The sequence below is a fragment of the Brienomyrus brachyistius genome, chromosome 14 (assembly GCF_023856365.1).
Source record: "Brienomyrus brachyistius isolate T26 chromosome 14, BBRACH_0.4, whole genome shotgun sequence".
Taxonomy (NCBI): Eukaryota; Metazoa; Chordata; class Actinopteri; order Osteoglossiformes; family Mormyridae; genus Brienomyrus; species Brienomyrus brachyistius.
Genome location: NC_064546.1, coordinates 571,427 through 590,811, shown reverse-complemented (window position 1 = coordinate 590,811; position 19,385 = coordinate 571,427). Strand labels below are relative to the sequence as shown.

Sequence of the window (19,385 nt, the reverse complement as noted above, 5' to 3'; positions counted from 1 at the left end):
CTTTCTTTGAAATCCTAAGGTTTGACATGGAAAAAAATGTCTTTCTAGGAAGAAAATACCAAAGATGTATAAGAATTGAAAAATGAATTTTTGTAGAGCGATATGGGCCAAAATACCTCAAAACCCGTTGTATAATTCTCATCAGCATCTCCAGGACATCTTTGGCTTATGCTACTGCCAATAAAGAAAATTCCACTAATTATTTAATATTAGGGAGTCACATAGTTTTTAAAATAATACTATGTTTTCCGTTTGTACAAGCACATGGGAGTGTTTTTGTTTCAACATATCCTAACTTGCATTCAATAGACTGGTGAGAGTGAAGCGTGAGGGCCGGGCAAAGAGTCAGCCATATTCCCAGTACCCCTGGAGCAGATTTTGTGGGTATTCTGCCAGCCACAGGATTTGAACTGGAGACTGGAAATGGATGATGGGTCTGTCACCCCTGACCAGAGCAAGCAGTTCAGATGGATGTATGGGTACATAAAACAGTGGGGTGACTTTAATATAATATAATATAATATAATATAATATAATATAATATAATATAATATAATATAATATAATATAATATAATATAATATAATATAATATAATATAATATAATATAATATAATATAATATAATATAATATAATATAATATATAATGCTAAGTAACTCATGACATTACATAATATCCTGATGGGCCGAACGGCCACCTCTCGTTTGGAAATTTCTTATGTTCTCTAAATAAGAAAAAGGAATTCTAGCACTATGTTCAAAACATTTCATAAACGTATTTTCTTCTTGGTTGCAAATAAGACAAAATAGCTCCTGCTGGTTGACGGCAGTGACCAAAACCGAACTTAACCTCTGCAAAACAGCAGAGTACGATAAAAGTGAAAGCTGAGCATTTAAGTGCATGGTATGGTAGGACAGGTAACCTGAAACTTGACATTTCATGTCCTGGGGGTGGAGTGACATGTTGTTATATTCAGGAGTAAAGAACCTGAACTTCTCCTTTAAAAATACTCCTCGATAATGGGGGCTTAAACCTGTAAGCCGAAATGACCAAACGGAGGTCACAAAATAATGTTAAAATTGTAAAGTGTCTACCCCCACTTTCCAGATTAAGGTTTTTATTTTTCGGATACATAAAAAAATGGAAAGTACTAAGTCGTTCCTCAGACCTTACATAGATCCGGAAGATGATGTTTCCCAGCATTTTTGCTTGTGAAATCATTGATATGACCTGCTGCCCTTCATTTGTGTGTAAATGCACTAAAGACCCCTTTGTTTTATTCCACCTTTCTCACATGTTTTGTTTATCTTGCCCTAATAAAATTCCAGTACATGTCAGAAGTGCATCTAAAGCCCTTGGAACAGTATATATTGGTTATATTAGCAATGTGAAGTGGTGAATTAAGGGCAATTCATACGCACATCAATGTGCATACAACAGATCATGAGGCCAGATGGTGGTTAGGGCTCCAAGCCCTCCCCCCGCCCCGCCCTGTCTTGTTTGGGGCCTGTTGTGGGACCTTTAAACTGGCTGTTTTTCACTTACACAGCAGTTCCCACAGAGAGGCCATCTGAGGGTGCGCAAGGTCAGCAGGAATCCCTCGTGTTCTTGGCTGTTCGCTTGCTCTGAACCCCTGCACGACTGTCTGCCCTGATATGCTTCATCCTGCAGTACTGTGAGAAACATGGCTGCAACTGATACATAATCATCTTCAGACCTTTAGATCTGTTTAAAATGCCCTAAAATGCACTACTATGGAAAATGAACCCCCATTGCTATATTTCCAAAGCTTTTCAAAAAGCTAGAGTATGATGGCAGATTTTCGCTGGTTACAGGGTCTTTCATTATGTTGTGGATTAGATATGAATTTCATCAATGGCTGCTCCCCCATCAAGAGATGCCTCCAATCAAAGCTATAATGAATTATTCATGTGAACCACTAAGAAAGGAATAACACTTCAGGCAAACAGATATGTAATTCATTTTTAGAGCAAAAAAAAAAAAATACTTTCTGTATTATCGAGGAGCTCATGCACATTTTAGGACACCTCACCTTAAGCAATATAAAGTATGTAATTTTGAGAACATTTCTGAAAACTGGTCAATTGGCACAGTGAATGTGATAAATCTGCACAATATGAAGTGTAGCAATATTTTATCAAAAACTACTAAAAGAACTACGGAGACCAGTGATATATTGTTTTAAAGCATAAACATTTAAGTATTATGATTTGATGAATTCTCTAGTTAACCGCTAGAGGGAGCTCCCAGTATTTGTACACTTTGGATTGTATCATTTTAAAGGTTTTCTGGATGAATTTAATTCTTTAGCTTTTGAAAAGCAAATCTTTTCAACTTGTGGTGTGGAAATCAGATGAAAATGCAATGACTTTATATATTTTTTTCATCAGCCATGCATTCAACATCGTCATACAATTCACTGTGGGTTGCAATACCACAAAATATTTTATTTTTTGTTCTTCTGAGAATAAGCTGAGAAATGTATGTTTTTATTAAGGGGTGGCATGAAAAATGTAATAACTATCGCCAAGCCTAATGTGTGAGTGTCCGTCGTAATTTGGTTGTTCTCCAGTCTTCTGTCCTTCGTTACTGATGTGATTTGTCCACAGGCTTCAGCTGGTGCAGTTACTAGGCAACCATGATGCACTCCTTGCTGAATATCCCACTACTGTTGGATTTAACAATCGAAGACATTATGAAATATACTCTACTGTCACTTTCTCACACACATATAAATAGCACTGAAATATATTCCTAAGCGACATCGAAGTTCTGGAAAGGTTGTTTTTCTTTTTAATTATTTCGATTTGCTTGCTTAAAAACGAACAAAACAGCTTTAGTGGAGTGACTGGCCCGACTTGCTCTACCTCAGACCTGCTGTATGGCTGCATGGCAACATCCTTAATTGTGCTTCCAGTAAATAAGGGATTTGCACTAAACAAACGGTCTGAGGCCTTAATACCTCACTACATGCAAAGGATGGTTTGTCTCTGTAATCTCCCACTTTGTCCAGCCATGAACACCGTTGAGTCTGTTTCACAAAGATGCTTTGGCCCTACATTCCTTGCAAGGACATTAACTGTTGCTGTATAACAATCTCTGCAAGTATTAGTACTCAGTTGTGTGACTAGTGTGGCAGACAAGAATATAATGAAAATTTAAAAAACTTATGGCAATAGGGAATCAAACAATACGTGTTTAGTATCAAGCGTAGCAAGCTTTATCTATTAACCATTATTTACATTAATTTAACATTTTACTGACTGCCATATACAGTATATAGCTTACAGTGTTACTGAAGCATTGAGATAAGAATTCAGAAGTTTTACCACCACTCAGTCCTAACGTACTTTTGAGACCATGCACTAATACTCAGCCGCCGTAGCTAATTCTACAAAATTCTTTAAACAATTGCCTGCTGCACTTTTTTTATAACAATATTTTTATGGTTTTCATACTTTTACAAATCATTAATAGTCAAACCAAATGAAAAAAAAAATACAAATTTAAATCAGCCATTACTGATATCAAGTCGACAGTAGTAATATTAACGTCATATAACTTTTCTTTCCTAGGCAAATAGTGTCTTTCTCTTAGGCGGGTCTTTGTGTTACATTTGTGTTATGAACTGCAATATTCTCATATTCCATCCTCAGCGTCCTCAACAAAGTCCACATCTTCGAAAAAGGTCATAAATGGTGTCCATATACGTTTAAAATCCCCTCGTTTGCCTCTTACGACCTTTGTAGTTTGTTCCAAAAGGAGACTTATCAACATAATTCTTGGTCCATTGGGAAATCTTAGGTCCATTTCTATTTTTCATGAGATTGCTATAGTTCTTTCTGCACTTAGCAGTCTAAGGTCCATCAGTACCCACTCATCCTTTCTATATTTATAATTTGAGTATAAACCAGAAAGGATCCAGTGGAACTGGTGTAGAGATAAATGTCCCATTGCCTTCCGCACCTCCTCCCAGAAGACTTGGATTGTTTTTCTTTGTTTTCATATTGTGCAATTGTTATTCCGAATATATGTGGATGTGATCGAACTACAATGGCAAATGGCTCAATTGCCAGAGTAAACAATAATGGGGAAGTGGACGCCCTAGACGGCAACCTATTTTTATGTCAGACGGTTTTTGACACAGTTCCATTTGTTATCACTTCTCCCCTAGGATTTGTGTTTATATTACTTGGATCCATGTTCGAAAGTTACTACCAAATCCGAACCTTTCCAGTATTGCAAAAAGGTTGGCCAATTTCACCTTGTCGAAAGTCTTTCCGCCATCTACAGGTAAAAGTGCTGCATCTGTTTTGTCTTTATAATTATGTATTATATTCAGTACTCTTCTTACATCATGCATTATGGAATCTACATCATGCATTATCTAAACTAAATCAAACATGTTCTAAAAGAAAGATGGCACAATGCAAAATCGTTTAGAAATTTGTCACCTGCAGCTGTCACAGACATCAGTGAATGATTTCACCTAACTCATCCAACATACAGTGATGCATTCACTGATGTCTGTGACAGCTGCAGGTGACAAATTTCTAAACGATTTTGCATTGTGCCATCTTTCTTTTAGAACATGTTTGATTTAGTTTACCGCAAAGTGTTAATTAATACATTAACTAACATGCAGGAACTAACATGAATTAAGGCGGTGCTATTCATGCCTTAATTCATATGACTCGTGACGTATTTACGTTAGTTCTTCATTAGTTCTTGATTAATACATGTCTTAGCTCATCATTAGTTCATAGTCAAGAAATTACTAATTCACGTATTAGTACATGCTAATTCATGTGCTATTATTATAAAGTGTTACCGTGTCATATTCTCACATTTATTAGAAAGTTTTCCTGGCTTTGGTAGCAAGGTAATGAAGGGCTCGTTCATTGATATGGGTAGATATTCAGTTTGAAAAGCCTCTATAAGCATCTCCAAGAGCGGCTTAAGTAACGTATTTTTAAAACTTTTATATAAATCAACTGGTAACCACCTGGTCCTCCTCTCTTTCCCGCTTTCATAGCCTGCGGCACTTTTAATATTCATGCATAAAAATATAAAAACTTGCAGGAAATTTAAGTCAGCCAGCATAAAGGGTTAGACCTGGGGTTACACTCGTGATTAGGGTTAGATCCAATGTTACGGTTGCCTTGTTTTATCTAGGTGTGCAGATTCACGTTCACTAACACGAGGACTATTTAGCCGCAAAACATCTGTCTAAATGGGAATTGAGTCAATTCTTGTAACAATTTTGAGACCCCCCATGTTCCCCTCGATACTTCCCTCTTCGGACAACATGTGAAACATGTTTCCTGTTCCAAGATGCTCCCATAACTTTTTTTCCTATTTTGATGCAGGCAGATTTTGACGGTTAATCTAGTTCAGACGGGGTCAGAACTGACCCATGCCAGAACATTTGTACAGATTTGTGTAGCAGATCTACAAAATTATGACATTTGGTCAAATTTACATTTTTGCATGTTTTAGATAGATAGAAAGATAAGGTTTATTGTTCTTCTGCAAAACTCAGGGTAATGAGAACAAAATCGTAGTACAGATGGGGGTATATGGTTGCCCGTGGGACTTTTACTTACACAAAAATATTCTGAGGGCAGAATGAAAAATGATTGGTTCAGAGATCAGATTGTACTGGAGGTGGGCCCAAGCAACTAGATGAGGCAAGACCAAGACATCTTATTGGTTGGTCTGACATCTGACCAAGATCTGATTGTTATCTCTTCTTTGTAACCAATCATTGTTTTGTTCTGCCCTCAGAACATTTTTGTGTAAGTAAAACACCCATGAGCTATAGGGTTCAACCATAAATAATAAAGCAATATTTTAAAAGGAAGCAGTAAAATGTACAAAGTGAACAGTAAGATGTATGTAGTAGATACAGGATCCAAAATTATTGGTGAAGCGGCAAGTAGACTAATAGTGCAATGGACAATAAGTTGGGTAACTTCCATCCATTCATCCATTTTCCAAACCGCTTATCCTACTGGGTCGCGGGGGGTCCGGAGCCTATACAACGGGCACAAGGCAGGGAAAAACTCAGGGTGGGGGGCCAGCCCATCGCAGGGCACACTCACACACCATTCACTCTCACATGTACTCCTATGGGCAATTTAGCAAGTCCAATTAGCCTCAGCATGTTTTTTGACTGTGGGGGGAAACCGGAGAACCCGGAGGAAACCCCACGATGACATGGGGAGAACATGCAAACTTCACACACATGTAACCCAGGCGGAGACTCGAACCCGCATCCCAGAGGTGTGAGACAACAGTGCTAACCACTGCACCACCATGCCGCCCCCAAGTTGGGTAACTTACACTATGTAAAGTAAGTGAAAATCAATCAGTTGCTACTATTTTGGCACTTCAACTGTGCTGAAGACACACTTAGCACTTCGTTCTATAGCAAATGTCCTCTCCCATAAGTTTAGCGTTAAGGTTATAGACAGTCACTTGGATATATCTGTTGACCAATAAACATGCAAATGAAACATGCAGGAACCTGACCACATAAGATTTCTCAAAGAGCAGGGCTTACAACATGAAACTAAGGAATAACATAACAGAGTTCCAAGTGCTATAGCCAGACTGTTTACATGGGCAGCAGCAAGGCCAGTTATCTGGCACTTCGAGGTTAAGAAGCTTTGATTGGCGAAAAACAAAATGCCTTACAGACCCTGGAACTGATTCCTGATTACTGATCAGAGGTCTGAACTGGAGGGGGGTTCATGGAAATTAGCAGTCTCAATGTCCCAGATAAGCTGTTACTCACTGATGTCTCGCATACATTTGGCCAAATGAATCTGCCTTAGATCAGGGCCCATCAGCGTATCCCGTAAGGCTACTGGCTCCAGAACTTGTGAACCTGGACTCATTTTGACCTGCATCATATCTGCACTCAAGAGGAACTGCCACCCTGCATTTAATGAGACTGGACTCACAAATTCTCTCTGGTATACCTGGCGACCCGTCAGAACGCCCAGTGAGTGTGAAGTGACTCACAGGGCCTTTTTAATTATAGACTCCATCCCTCTTCACTTTTTCCTAAACACAGGTCGCACAAAGTCCACTCAGAATGCATGTATGAGAGAAGCATTTGTTTTATGTGACTGCAAGTGTTGCAAATGCTTCTGTTTGGTTTCATTTTAGTGGTTTCAGGCCCATTATTTTATATTGGTGCTTGGAAAAAACAGCACTACCCACCATTTATTTTCAAGTTGCCAATCTAATAATAATAATTAATAATTAACAATAACAATACATTTTATTTATACAGTGTTTTTCAAAGACTCAAAGACACTTACATAGAACATTGCAAAGGAAACAGATGAGACAAAACAACAAAACGCTTTATGGATTAGGAAAGTTTTTTATAAATATTTCATCCATCATGTCACCGGCACCTAGGAAAGTTATAGGCTTGAAGAAACGAAAAAGTTTTTAGTTTCATTTTGAAATTCCTTTTGAAATAGCAGTAGGGAGGGAATTCCACAGTTGGGGAGCTATATGGGAAATGGCACAGTCACCAAAGCTGTAGAGTTTGGATGGGAGAATAAAGAGGGAGCTAGAAGAGGAGGATCAATGCCTGTGGGGAGATTGGTGGGTGAGAAGCAAATCAGAGAGATATGATGGGGCTTGGTGGTTAAGAGAAGCATTTTAAAGTGGATGCCAGTGAAGGCTCTGAAGTATGGGCGTGATGTGTTGGTAGGAGTGAGTGTGAAGTAGGAGGTGGGCGGCACAGTTCTGGACTATCTGGAGTTAGCAGTGATACCAGCTTGTTGTAAACTGCAGCTAGAGATAAAGGCGTGAATGAGGGACCGAACAGCAGAGTTAAAAAGGCAGGGCCTACGTCGGGAGACGTTGTTGTGTTAGAAGAAAGCTGTTTTTACTATGGAATGTACATTTGCATCAAGTGTTAGGACTGGGTTAAAGGTAACACCAAGGTTATGAATCATAGGAGAAGGGCTGATGGTTGTGTGGTCCAAGTGGAGGATAACTGGTCTAACTTTATTAAGTGTGGATGACAATTAGTTTTGTTTCATCACTGTTAAGCTTGAGAAAATTGTGGCTCATCCATAGTTTGATTTTAGAAACACATGTGTCAGTGGCATGTTGTTTATGGAGTTGGTGCTGAAGTGGGTGTCATTAGCATAAAATGTGAAAATCTAGATTGAAGCGGCAAATGATATGGTCTAGAGGATGATGAGAAATGATGAAGAGTAATGGTCCTAGGACAGAGCCCTGGGGGACGCCACACATGTCAGCTGATATGTGTGATTTATAACCTGATAGGGTAATAAAATGTTTTCTGTCCGTGAGATAAAAATAAACCAGTCCAGCACTGCCTCATGGCTACTTAGGTCATGGAGTCTCCAAACCAGAATAGACCGTGAGACTGTGTCAAATGCCACGCTTACATCAAATAGATGTACGATGCATGATGTCATTTGCAATAAATGGATCATTTATCATAGATCTATTTGATCTATCAGAAATAAAGGGTATAGCCATGGTACTGTTTTGTTCCCCAAAGTACAAACAATATTAATTTACCCAGAGTCCATTTTTATACTTTAAATTAGACTAAAAGGTACATTTACTTACAGCTAGAGTACAACTGGCAGACCTTTGAGAGTACAGCCCTAGTGACAAGTAATTGTACCCTCAAAGGTACAAATTGTTCATTTTTTCTCCTGAGAATGTATAGAAAAAAATAGGTCTAAATTGGTCTGTGGAGATTCTCAGTCATCCACGTGAAACTGTCTGTTGGTTGAGTCATGGCAACTGGACTTCTGTCTTGTAAGCTGGAAACATTTCACTGCTCATCCAAGCAGCTTCTTCAGTCTGAGCAGTGAAAGGTTTCTACCTTACAGTAGAGAAGTCCAGTTGCCATGAGTTAACCGACAGATAGGTCTAAATTTGAAATAGGCAAAAAGAAGTGGAAGACAGTGAAAGAGGCAGTGACAACAATGTGTTAGAAAGTACTTGGTACAAGAAACACAGCCAAAAGGAATGGATTTTGGCATAAAAGAATTTACAGGACTAGAAAAAGAAAAATTCAGCAATTTGCAATAGTATGTGACACGAAAAAGCCAAGGCCCAGTAGGAGTATGCAGAAGCCAACATGAGGGCAAAGAAGATTATCAAGACTGACAAACAAACTATATAGAGGCTCTTGGAATAGAAGTCAAAGAGGCAGCCAGACATGGAAACGACAATCTGCCTGGAAAGTTCAGCAAATCTGAGGGACAAGGACGGCAAACCAACTGAGAAAAGTGACAGAGGAGAACATAGGTGGAGCATTTTGAAGAACTGTTGAAAAAAACCAGCTCCTCAGAACCCACCAAACATCTGGTCAGTGACTAGTTACCTGCCAGTATACTGCAGTGTGCCTACAAAAGACGAGATCTGCAAAGCTGTGCATCAGCTAGGAAATCATAAGGCAGGACCTGGCAGCAGGGCAGTAGGCACTTAAGGCTGACATTGAAACCCCAGATGCTAAGCCCCCAATTTAAGAAGATCTTGGAAGAACAGCACATTCCTTCAGTATGGAAGGACAGCTACCTCATTAAGATGCCAAAGAAAGGAAACCTCATCTCCTGCTTTTTGAAGGAATCATTTGTGAGATCTCATGATATATGCTTTCTGTTTAGTGCGTTTCTCTCTCTAATAGAGGTTTACAGTTTGGGGTAAGGTAAAGGAATGTTTTCTGGAATGTTCCCAATTAAACAAAATGATCCGCAACAAATTGCTGGCCATGTGCCATTTTCTGCCTTTTTTGTGCTTTCAATTAAGAGCTCTGTGATGGGACTTGGCACACGGCACCATTGCACTCCAACTCCTCACAACTCAAATACTGTATTCCCATTACAAAGACGCTCTTTGTACTGCAAGATGATGAACGTCTGGTAACTATATTACCATGGAAACTCGGTTCAACTTTGTTCAATTCATATGCAAAATCAGCTTTTCTCTACTTGCCAAATGAGGAGTGAATTTCTCCGCTGGACTTTGGCGTACCGCTCAGCAGCTGCATGCTAGAAAACAAGGAGATCAGAGAGAGGTGCAGTACATAGAGTTTTGCAGCCATCATCTTGCGAAGGACGGCAGCCCTGACACAACCGGCGTGTGAAACGTGCAGATGAAGGTAGGTGACCATCGGCCAAAGTGTCAGCCAAAAAGAGGGTGTAGAACCAAACATATGTGTGCAAAATGAATTGTCTTTAACCAGATGTTCCTGGATGCCATCACATGTAGATATGGCACTAGTGATGCCATTTCATTCACTATTCGATTTTTTGTTTAAAAATAAAATACCTTAATAAAAGCATTTATAATGCAATGGCTTCACTTTAAGATTTTAATACTTCCAAGTGTGCAAAGACCTGGTAGCTGATTAAGGACACGCTTGGTGTCACACACTCTATTAAATGCATTTCCACCTGAATCGCTACTAAATCTCATTGGGGTGATCCTGAGACTAATTTTAACTTTCTTTCTGAATATTTTTGAATGTCTGCACTGTTGTGGATCATCTACTTGCTACCTTGTACGTTTATAAAGTGCCAGTGAAGGACCGCAGAATATATAGCTTATAGATCACTTATTTTAAAATCACTGAATGGACACAAGGGCAGGGACTGATGTTACATAACAAGCAATGTACAGTAATAAATTAATGAGTGGCTTACTTGGTGCCTTCATGGGATATGACGGTGCATCTTACAGCCTGACCCAGAAGTCCACCCCTCCCTGCTGATGGCTAGGAGGCCAGGGGTTTTCTTTATTCAAGTTCGGGAAACTTTCATCAAGTGGGGGCTCAGGGGTCAAGTAAAGATACCACTGAGTCAGCCTGTCTCGACTGATAAGTAGATGCAGTTAATACTGGCAGCATTCCTATTGGCTCATCACCCAGCACCAAAGACATCTGGGGGGAGGGAACTAAAGATGATGGAAGTAGTTGAGAGCCAATGAGGCTCTGTTTAATCATTTTAAAAGGCAGGTACTGTAAATCTGTCCATTCCCTGGGTCCGCAGGGTTACAGTGCACGGAAACGTCATTATATGCCGGTACACCAAGGCTATTCAAGAAACATTCCAGTGGGATCGGTTTTGTGCCTGTCCCATGGTATTGACAGAGGCCAGGGGTGGGGGAGGGGTCTCTCAGTTATAGGGGGGGCTTGATAAATTTTGGGAGTACATCCTGGTCGTGATGTGTAGGTTAAATGTCTTTTTTCTCACTTGCTGTCCACAGGAATCAGCCTGGGGACAATAAAAGACCAGCTTAGGAATGAATTCCACAAAGAACCAGACCATCAGCTACCAGTTATGGGACCACGCAAGCACCCTCAACATCACAGAGTATAATTCTTCTGTAACATTCCAATCCCAGTTCTCTGCAGTGATAGATCAGGTGATTGGTGGTGTCACCATCATCATCCTCTTCATCACCATGATATCCCTGGGCTGCACGATGGAGGTCGCCAAGATCCAGGAGCACATCGCCAAGCCCAAAGGAGTGGTCATCGCCATAGTGGCACAGTATGGCATCATGCCCCTCTCAGCCTTTACCTTTGCCAAGATCTTCCAGCTGGGACCTGTAGCAGCCATGACTGTGTTGATCTGCGGCTGCTGTCCAGGGGGAAACCTGTCCAACATTTTCACCCTGGGCCTCCAGGGTGACATGAACCTGAGGTGAGGTGGTCAGCTCATTAATCTCATTATACAGGATACAAAAGAGGGAACAAAACCTACTTTGCTTTTTTCCAGTGCTTTAGAAGAGGGTGCTGCAGGTCAAGATGGGAATTAATGGATCTTAGATATTCTTTCCATTGAAGGGATCCAGTAATATTTCATTATTCATAGCATTAACTTTACATCTCATGTATGGCTTTTTATGGTGTCACTATGCTCCACAACCACGCACAGAATGAAGGACATAATGAGTAACTTTCAATGAACATACAATTCAAAACTCAACTAGATGCTGTCTGACCAATAATAATGAATTCCCAGATTGCCCCCCCCCCCCACATCTAATTCCTACTCCTCCAGTGTCTAGTCCCTCTACACTTAGGCGATATCTAATTTTTCCTACCATAATATCGCCCATACGTTATACTACGGAGGGGGGGGGGGATTTCGTGAAATTAGTTTAGTATTTCGTGGGCACGTTAAACTAAATTGTGCGCAAAAGAAAAAAAAAGAAGTGTTTCTGGCCCTTCCAGGAGTCCGTAGCTCTGAACCGGCTGAGGGAGTGACCTGCCTGCTGGGTAGGAAGCACTGAGGGCAGCTGACGTAAGATTTCCTGAGGTTGTTTACTTCCAAAAACCGGTCTGATCACTTGTGTGAGGACGGTCTGTCTTGTCTCTCAAAACACAAGTAAAACAAGTTGACACCTATGTTAAAAGCAGCTTGAGTTTTTTTTAAATCCCATTTATACAACTGTATGCATTGCTGAAATAATTTAGGTATTGAGTCCATTTGTACAAAAATAAGGCACCATTTGTGATGTGATTCAACAGCTTTCAGAGTACCTTCGTGTATCCTTAAAAATCATGCTAACTGCTTCCCACTGAAATAATGTAGATTTATTGATTACAGTGACTCCTTTTTGGCCATTAAAATAATAACGTGTTTTTGAAACAATTCCACTTATTTACAGAATGGCCAATAAAAAGGAACAGGTTGAACTGAAGGCTGAAAAATCCATTTGTGCTCAAAATGCCTGTCCAGTTCAAGGGTACAGGGTGACCTGAAGCCTATCACAAGAAGCAAAGGACACTATACTTGGATAATCCCAGGGCAGGATGCCAGTCCATTCCAGAATACATACTATTTAAGAGACACCAATTAGTCCAGTGCTTTCTAACGCAATCCGTGGAGACCCCCGAGAGATGAGGGAGCAAAAATGTGCACTGTCTGCCAGGGAGTTGGAAGGGAGCAAAAACATGTGTCTGGGGTCCCTGAGGCCTGGAAAACACTGAATTAGTCCATCTTTTTGAACTAGGGGGAGGGAATCAAAATAATTCAGGGAGAACACGCATATACACAACACACTGAGCATGAATGGGATTCAAACCCACAACCGTATGGTGTGAGGCAATAGTGCTACTTGCTGAGCCACTGTACTATGAAAAAGAGTTTATTGAAATTTCTTCTTTAAAATATCCACCTTCATCTCTATATACCTTTTAAAGTTCTGAAAACAGTATCCGCTAAACCAGCACTTTTCAACTGTGGTGTGTCACAACACACTAGTGCTCTATTATAAGTGACCCGATGTGCTGTGTATATTAAAAATGTACTTTCAGTGGTTTAGACAATGTGTATGATGGCGTGCCCTGGGATAATTACCTTACGGAAAGTGTGGCATGGCAGAAAAACATCGGAGAACATTGAGCTACACAACTAAACAACAATCTAGGAAAGAAAAAAAACAATACCAAATGTTGTTTTAAGTTTATAACTATTTATAAGGTGTCTAAGATGCATAAACCAAAGCTCTCAAGTTTCATCAAAAGTTTGGAGTGCGATCGTGTGTCTCACGGTCAGTGCGTGACATTTCAGAGCCCTGCCTACTGCTTTCATCGGATCTTGCTCTGCCACTTCCACCTTACCTGCACATGTGCGCGCGCATCTATGTAATAACGTGTTTGCAGCAGGATCACGTGCAACTTATTTTAGAATTTACCCGGGAACAACACATGCTATTTTCTGATTGGCTGATTGGATGTTAACGCGTTATAACTGGGGGCAGCTATGAACTCAGCTACGAACTCGGCAGAGAGCTCCGCTGTGTATGTGTGAGTGTGTGAACTGGTTGAAATGCATGAGTCTCACAGTCAATGCCTGAGATTGGAGAGCCCGCATAATGTATAAGGGTGAATTCTCCACAAATTTAACTTTGTTTTTGTCGGCATTCTGTAGAAGCCATGAGACACAAACGTACTGATACAATCATAATAAGCCTCAGTACATGATTTTTCTCTCTCTCACTCTCTCAGCATCCTGTTGACTACGTTCTCCAACGTCATGGGTTTGGGAATGATGCCCTTACTCCTGTACGTGTACTACCAGGGCATCTTCAGCCTGGAGAGTGCCGTTCCTTACGGCGGCATCACCCTGGCACTGGTGCTGACCCTCATCCCCTGTGCCATTGGGATCGCCATCAACCACTGGGCACCTCGCTTTTCCCCCATCATCATCAAGGTGAGGATAACTGATCTTGAGATAGTCTGAGGCCCAGAGAGAGAGAGGTAAGGAGCATGTGCTGATTACAGCACATTGCCACACCCACCATGACAAACCATTTCAGGGATGAGAACCTGAGTGCAGCCATATGGCAGGCGATACCTCAGCACCACCCTAGTTCAAATGGACCAGTGTGAGTTTTTTTCTTCCCTGTGGCTGAAGTGCCAATCCTGCCACCAACCTCCAAGTTTTTCCTCGTAAGTTGGAGGACCTACTTATAGGGCTGGATGTAGATTAACATCATACCCAGGACGAAGCAATTGCAGGTTAAGGGCTTGATGGATTAGGATCACTCCTAGCATTTACGGGATTTGAACCAACAACCTTCCAGTTGCTGTCACAGATCCCTAGCCTCAGAGCCACCACTGCAACCCAGGTAAACTCCAAATGCAGAGCTGGATCAGGATACGAACCCCTCTTTTTACAGGCATCAGTGTTGAATGCCTTATAAGTGTAACGTTGCATGTTACATAAACCTGGGTCAAATTATTAGCAGAACTTTTAACCTGGTGCAAAAAAGCACATCTTCTCTCTGTGTGATCACTCTGTGCCCCATAGGTTGGTCTCAGCACCTTATCGGTCACCGCCATTGTGATCTTCATCCTGTGTGGCATCGAGGTTAGAGATACAATTGGCCTGGTCCTGTCACCTCCATTGGTGGCCACGGCGGCTCTCATGCCAGTAATCGGCTTCCTCTTTGGCTACATGATGGCCTTTATATTCAATCTCAACCAGCAGTAAGTAAACTCACAGTGGTTATAGTTGATTATAATATCAGATGTAAGCTCAGTATGTAATACTACTTGTAAGAAAAGTCAGTCATAAAATATATCAATTGCTTTCAATTGTTTATCCTGGTTGGGGTCCAGGAGTGTATTGTGGTTATTATAACGTTAATACAATAATATAATATGATATAATAATACAATTATTCAACCTTAATTCAAAGGGCTACAGCACTGTTTGGTCAAATATCTATCGCAGAATTATTAGACTGCCATAACAGAATGATTTGCGCAATGTTATTCCAGTTGAAATGTTTATTTTAATAATTAACAATATTAACTCCAAAGATGATGATAAAAATTAATTAGGCAAAATGTGGACCAAAATTTTAAACATTTATTTTCACAAACAGGTCAAGAAAAATAAGCATTGCATTCATACAAAGTAAACATTTAACGTGGACTTTTAATATGTGGTAAATTTGAAACGTTTTTTTTCCCCATTAAAATGAAGCAATATGTACAGAAATTACAAAGTATAACGAATGTATAGAAAATAAGTGAAATTTTGGTGTCATCTGGTGTTATTAATGGAACAAAATAGAATCTGTAATATTGTTTCAAAAATTTTAAAGCTCACATAACATCATATTGGTACGTTTTTTTTATTCAAAGTCAGAAAAAGCCAGAACCGATATGCACTATTAATCCACGAAGTGACTTTTAAACGATATAATTGTTTTATTAAAAATGCATAGAAGTCTTAAATAAATAGACAAAACGTATCGAAATGAAACGGGCGCCATCTGGTGTGACTCAGCTGCAGCTACAGGATATACAAATGCTTTCAATACAGAAATATTAACACGTCATTGCTCGACAGAATAGAATTCACACAAAACTGACGGTATTTCAATTGGTCCTTGCAAGGTGTTAATCGTGACAGTTTGAAGAAAGTATATAAATTTGTCACGTACTATTTAGTCAGTCCTCTGTGTACAATGGGATACATTTGCGGTCACCTGACAGCCAGGAAGTGCTCTTGTAGGGGGTTGTTTATTTCAGAAACATCTGGAGTGCCCTTTGACAGGTGTAGGAGGACCATTGCTATGGAGACCGGCTGTCAAAATGTCCAGCTCGGCACCACCATCCTGAAGGTAGTGTTCCCTCATGAGATCATCGGACCCCTCTTCCTGTTCCCCTTGATCTACGTCACTTTCCAGGCTGGTGAAGCTGTACTGCTGACCATCCTGTTCAGGTGTTACCAAAGGTTCAAGACACCCAGCAAGAGTAAGTATTTCATTGCAGTCAACAGTACTGAATGCATTAAAGTGACTGGACCGATTCTCAGCGGAGTACTTACATTAGACTTTGTGTCTCCTACAAACACATATCTTACAGAGAAAACCGTGTATGTGACTGTGAACACAGAGGAAGTGGCATCAGTCTAGGAGTGGACAGTCGTTCAGTTGATGGGTGGAGTCACTGCCCCCCCTCCCCCACCAGGAGCTACTTTCAAGCCAAAATGTAGCAACAACAAATATTCCAAGAGCAGCCACAGACATTAAGTGACCATGTTTGGATGGCTTGTTTTTAATCTGTGATCTGTACAATACTACCTCCAGGAAAAATCTAGACCGAACATCTTATAATAATAAGATAATAATAAGTTCATTCTATACATAGTATCACAGACATTCTAAATCCAATTTTCACTAGTATAACTTGTAGTATATCGTAGTTCAATACACCTGGAACGACAATGATTTTTGTGCAGTATTAAATATCTAAAATATTTTCCTTATTTCATAGGAGACTGATGTCTGTTAGTGTGCTCAAGGCATATAGAATATATAAAGGTTTTCATTTTAAACCACTAATCAGTAATAAAATCATTACAAATATTCAGATAATAATAAATCATGTGCATTAACAGACATTCTTTTCTAAGAAAGCATAGTCTGTAGTCAATTGGTCTTTTACAAATCATTCACTGTAAATTAGGAGACTTTTCACAATGCATGTGTTAACATGAGGAACATATATTGCAGAATTTATATTAAGAAAAACACATGGCAAAGATAGTCCACTTCATAAAATCATCCTACAAAATCAAATGTCACTATTAAAAGAAATTTGTTTTATTTGTGTGGAGATGAACAGGACTGGAGAAGTTTCCGTAGGGTTGGGAGTGAACTGGATTTGACCCAAAGGAGAGCAAAGAAGATCTAGTGGCCCGCTTGTTCCAGGCTGAGAAGCTACTGGCTGAGTGAGATCAGCTGTAAGATCTAGACCTGCTCATGAAGCGAGATCTAAAATAGGATTGGAAAGAACAAACCGTAGGGGGCCGTGATCCGGATCTGAGATTGTGACAGCACACAGGGAGGCAGGAGCGTAACTTCTGCAACAGCAGCACCTAGAGACATTAACTATAGATCCTACATATGAAGACAAGCTTTGAAGTTAAACACTGGACTACAGAACACAACCTCATACCTCATCATTTACTGAAACTGACTCTAAAGCTGTTACCAGTACAGTATTCGTGGATGTGGATCATTCAACAAATGACACGGCAGCACAAAACTAAATAAAAACAGAGGAATCGAAGATGGCTCGCCTCTTTTTTAGGTTCTTTAAGTTTGCTTTCCCTGCCATTCATCTATTTTCCTCAGAGTTTATCCAGAGCATTCCTTAAATCACTGTAGCTGACAAACTCAAATACCCTGTCAGGAGGGTCAAATGGAAAGGAAAACTATAGTCGTAAGCAAAAAACAGCCTTCCAATATGGATCGATTGTTCCATTAACCAAATTTCAGGTCCAGAAAATAAGAATCCAGACTAGGATTTTGTTATAAACAAACAAATTGAGTATGAAGAGTCACTGTCACAGAGTACTGAACTGGTTGGTTGAAAGAAAATCATGGTCTGGATTTATACTTTCTGGACCTGAAATTTCCACCTCTGCCATTAACAATTACTACATAGAGCAGGGGTGCCGACCTTCTCCGTGGAGGGCCGCTGTGGGTGCGGGTTTCTGGGATGACCTCTCAATCAGCCAATAAGAAAACAGCAGCCAGTGTCTGCATAGGCTGAGTGACACCAGCAGGAGTCCCTTTGAGAGAACCAGTGCCAGCTGTAACCAGACAATGTGTGAGATTCCAGGGTGAGTGCAGGCCAGCGAATGTACAGTTTGTAAAATCCTGGGTTAACAAAGTGGTTAGACATGGAATATCCGTCCTTATAGCTTACACCCTGGGCTGAAATATAGGGTACATTAATATCCAGTTTCTGCGTTGTCAAAATGAATTAGTGTTAATATTCAGTTTAAAAAATAAACACTTGATTTAAAAAGTTACGCGTTCCTACTGAAACTAATTACTTCACAATCAATTTCATTAGAGGAAACATGGGACATAGCTGCTGACTAAGCAGACCCAACGGACGCACAGGGACAGACTCGTGTCTATATGGGGGCATGGCAGTCCAGTAGGCGCCGCGTTGCTGCTGATCAGCTAGACTCAGCAGTAAAGACACACCGTCCGCTGAAACGACGAAGGGAGCAGCCGCTCTAGTATGGATGGATGGATGGATGGCTGGTGAGGGTTACACCTCCGACTGTCCCAAGACTTAGCGATCTGGAAGTCATCCTGGCCGAGACACAAACACTACGGTGTGGATACACCTCATATTCGCCTAAATAATATCAAATAAATAGCCTGGATTCTCCTGTTTCGCTTCAAAAAGTATCGCACCCCTTTCTGCTGGCCGTGGCGGCTATTCATCCCACTGCATGTCCGCGACTGGTCCAGGGAATGAACGCAGCCCTGGCTTCCAAAAAGCCCTTACAAAATACAATTTCCCTGGCAACAACATTATCAGGGATTAGATATGTTCCACTTAGAATCAGACACAATATAGAAAAAATATCGGCTTTTCTTAAATACCATTAAGAATCACCACTTACAGCGTCAAGAAAATATATTGAAAATATTGTACATAAATATTGCATATAAAATATAGGTCAAAATATGCATATGCAATCACATATATGCATAAATTACTCACACACATTGCACCGACTCGAAACTCCTCTATTAGGACGTAAATTGCTCAAAAATGGACAATACGGCCACGCGGTGGCGCCAAAACACAGTATTTCACAATTACCCATCGGTCTGGTTTTAGTTAATGTGGAACTAGATAGGTTAGTTTTGCACATATTTATGTTCAAAATACATCAGTATAAAATCAAGCACTGAATGATGTCCATCTCCGAAGCTGATCACTACTATCAATACACATTTATCTATAAGCAGGAATGTCTTCAGTTTTACCCCAAATATGACTCGTAACAC

General features: G+C 40.3%; 1 protein-coding gene across 1 annotated transcript; it reads left to right on the top strand.

Moving 5' to 3' along the window:
* The first annotated feature begins 9,955 nt into the window (after positions 1 to 9,955).
* slc10a1 (solute carrier family 10 member 1) lies at positions 9,956 to 16,793 on the top strand. The gene is made up of 6 exons (XM_048974492.1): positions 9,956 to 10,197; positions 11,304 to 11,743; positions 14,056 to 14,260; positions 14,861 to 15,039; positions 16,118 to 16,317; positions 16,429 to 16,793. Exons 2-6 carry the CDS (start codon positions 11,340 to 11,342, stop codon positions 16,476 to 16,478), a joined length of 1,038 nt encoding a protein of 345 aa, XP_048830449.1. The 5' UTR covers positions 9,956 to 10,197; positions 11,304 to 11,339; the 3' UTR covers positions 16,479 to 16,793.
* Positions 16,794 to 19,385: the final 2,592 nt, after the last annotated feature.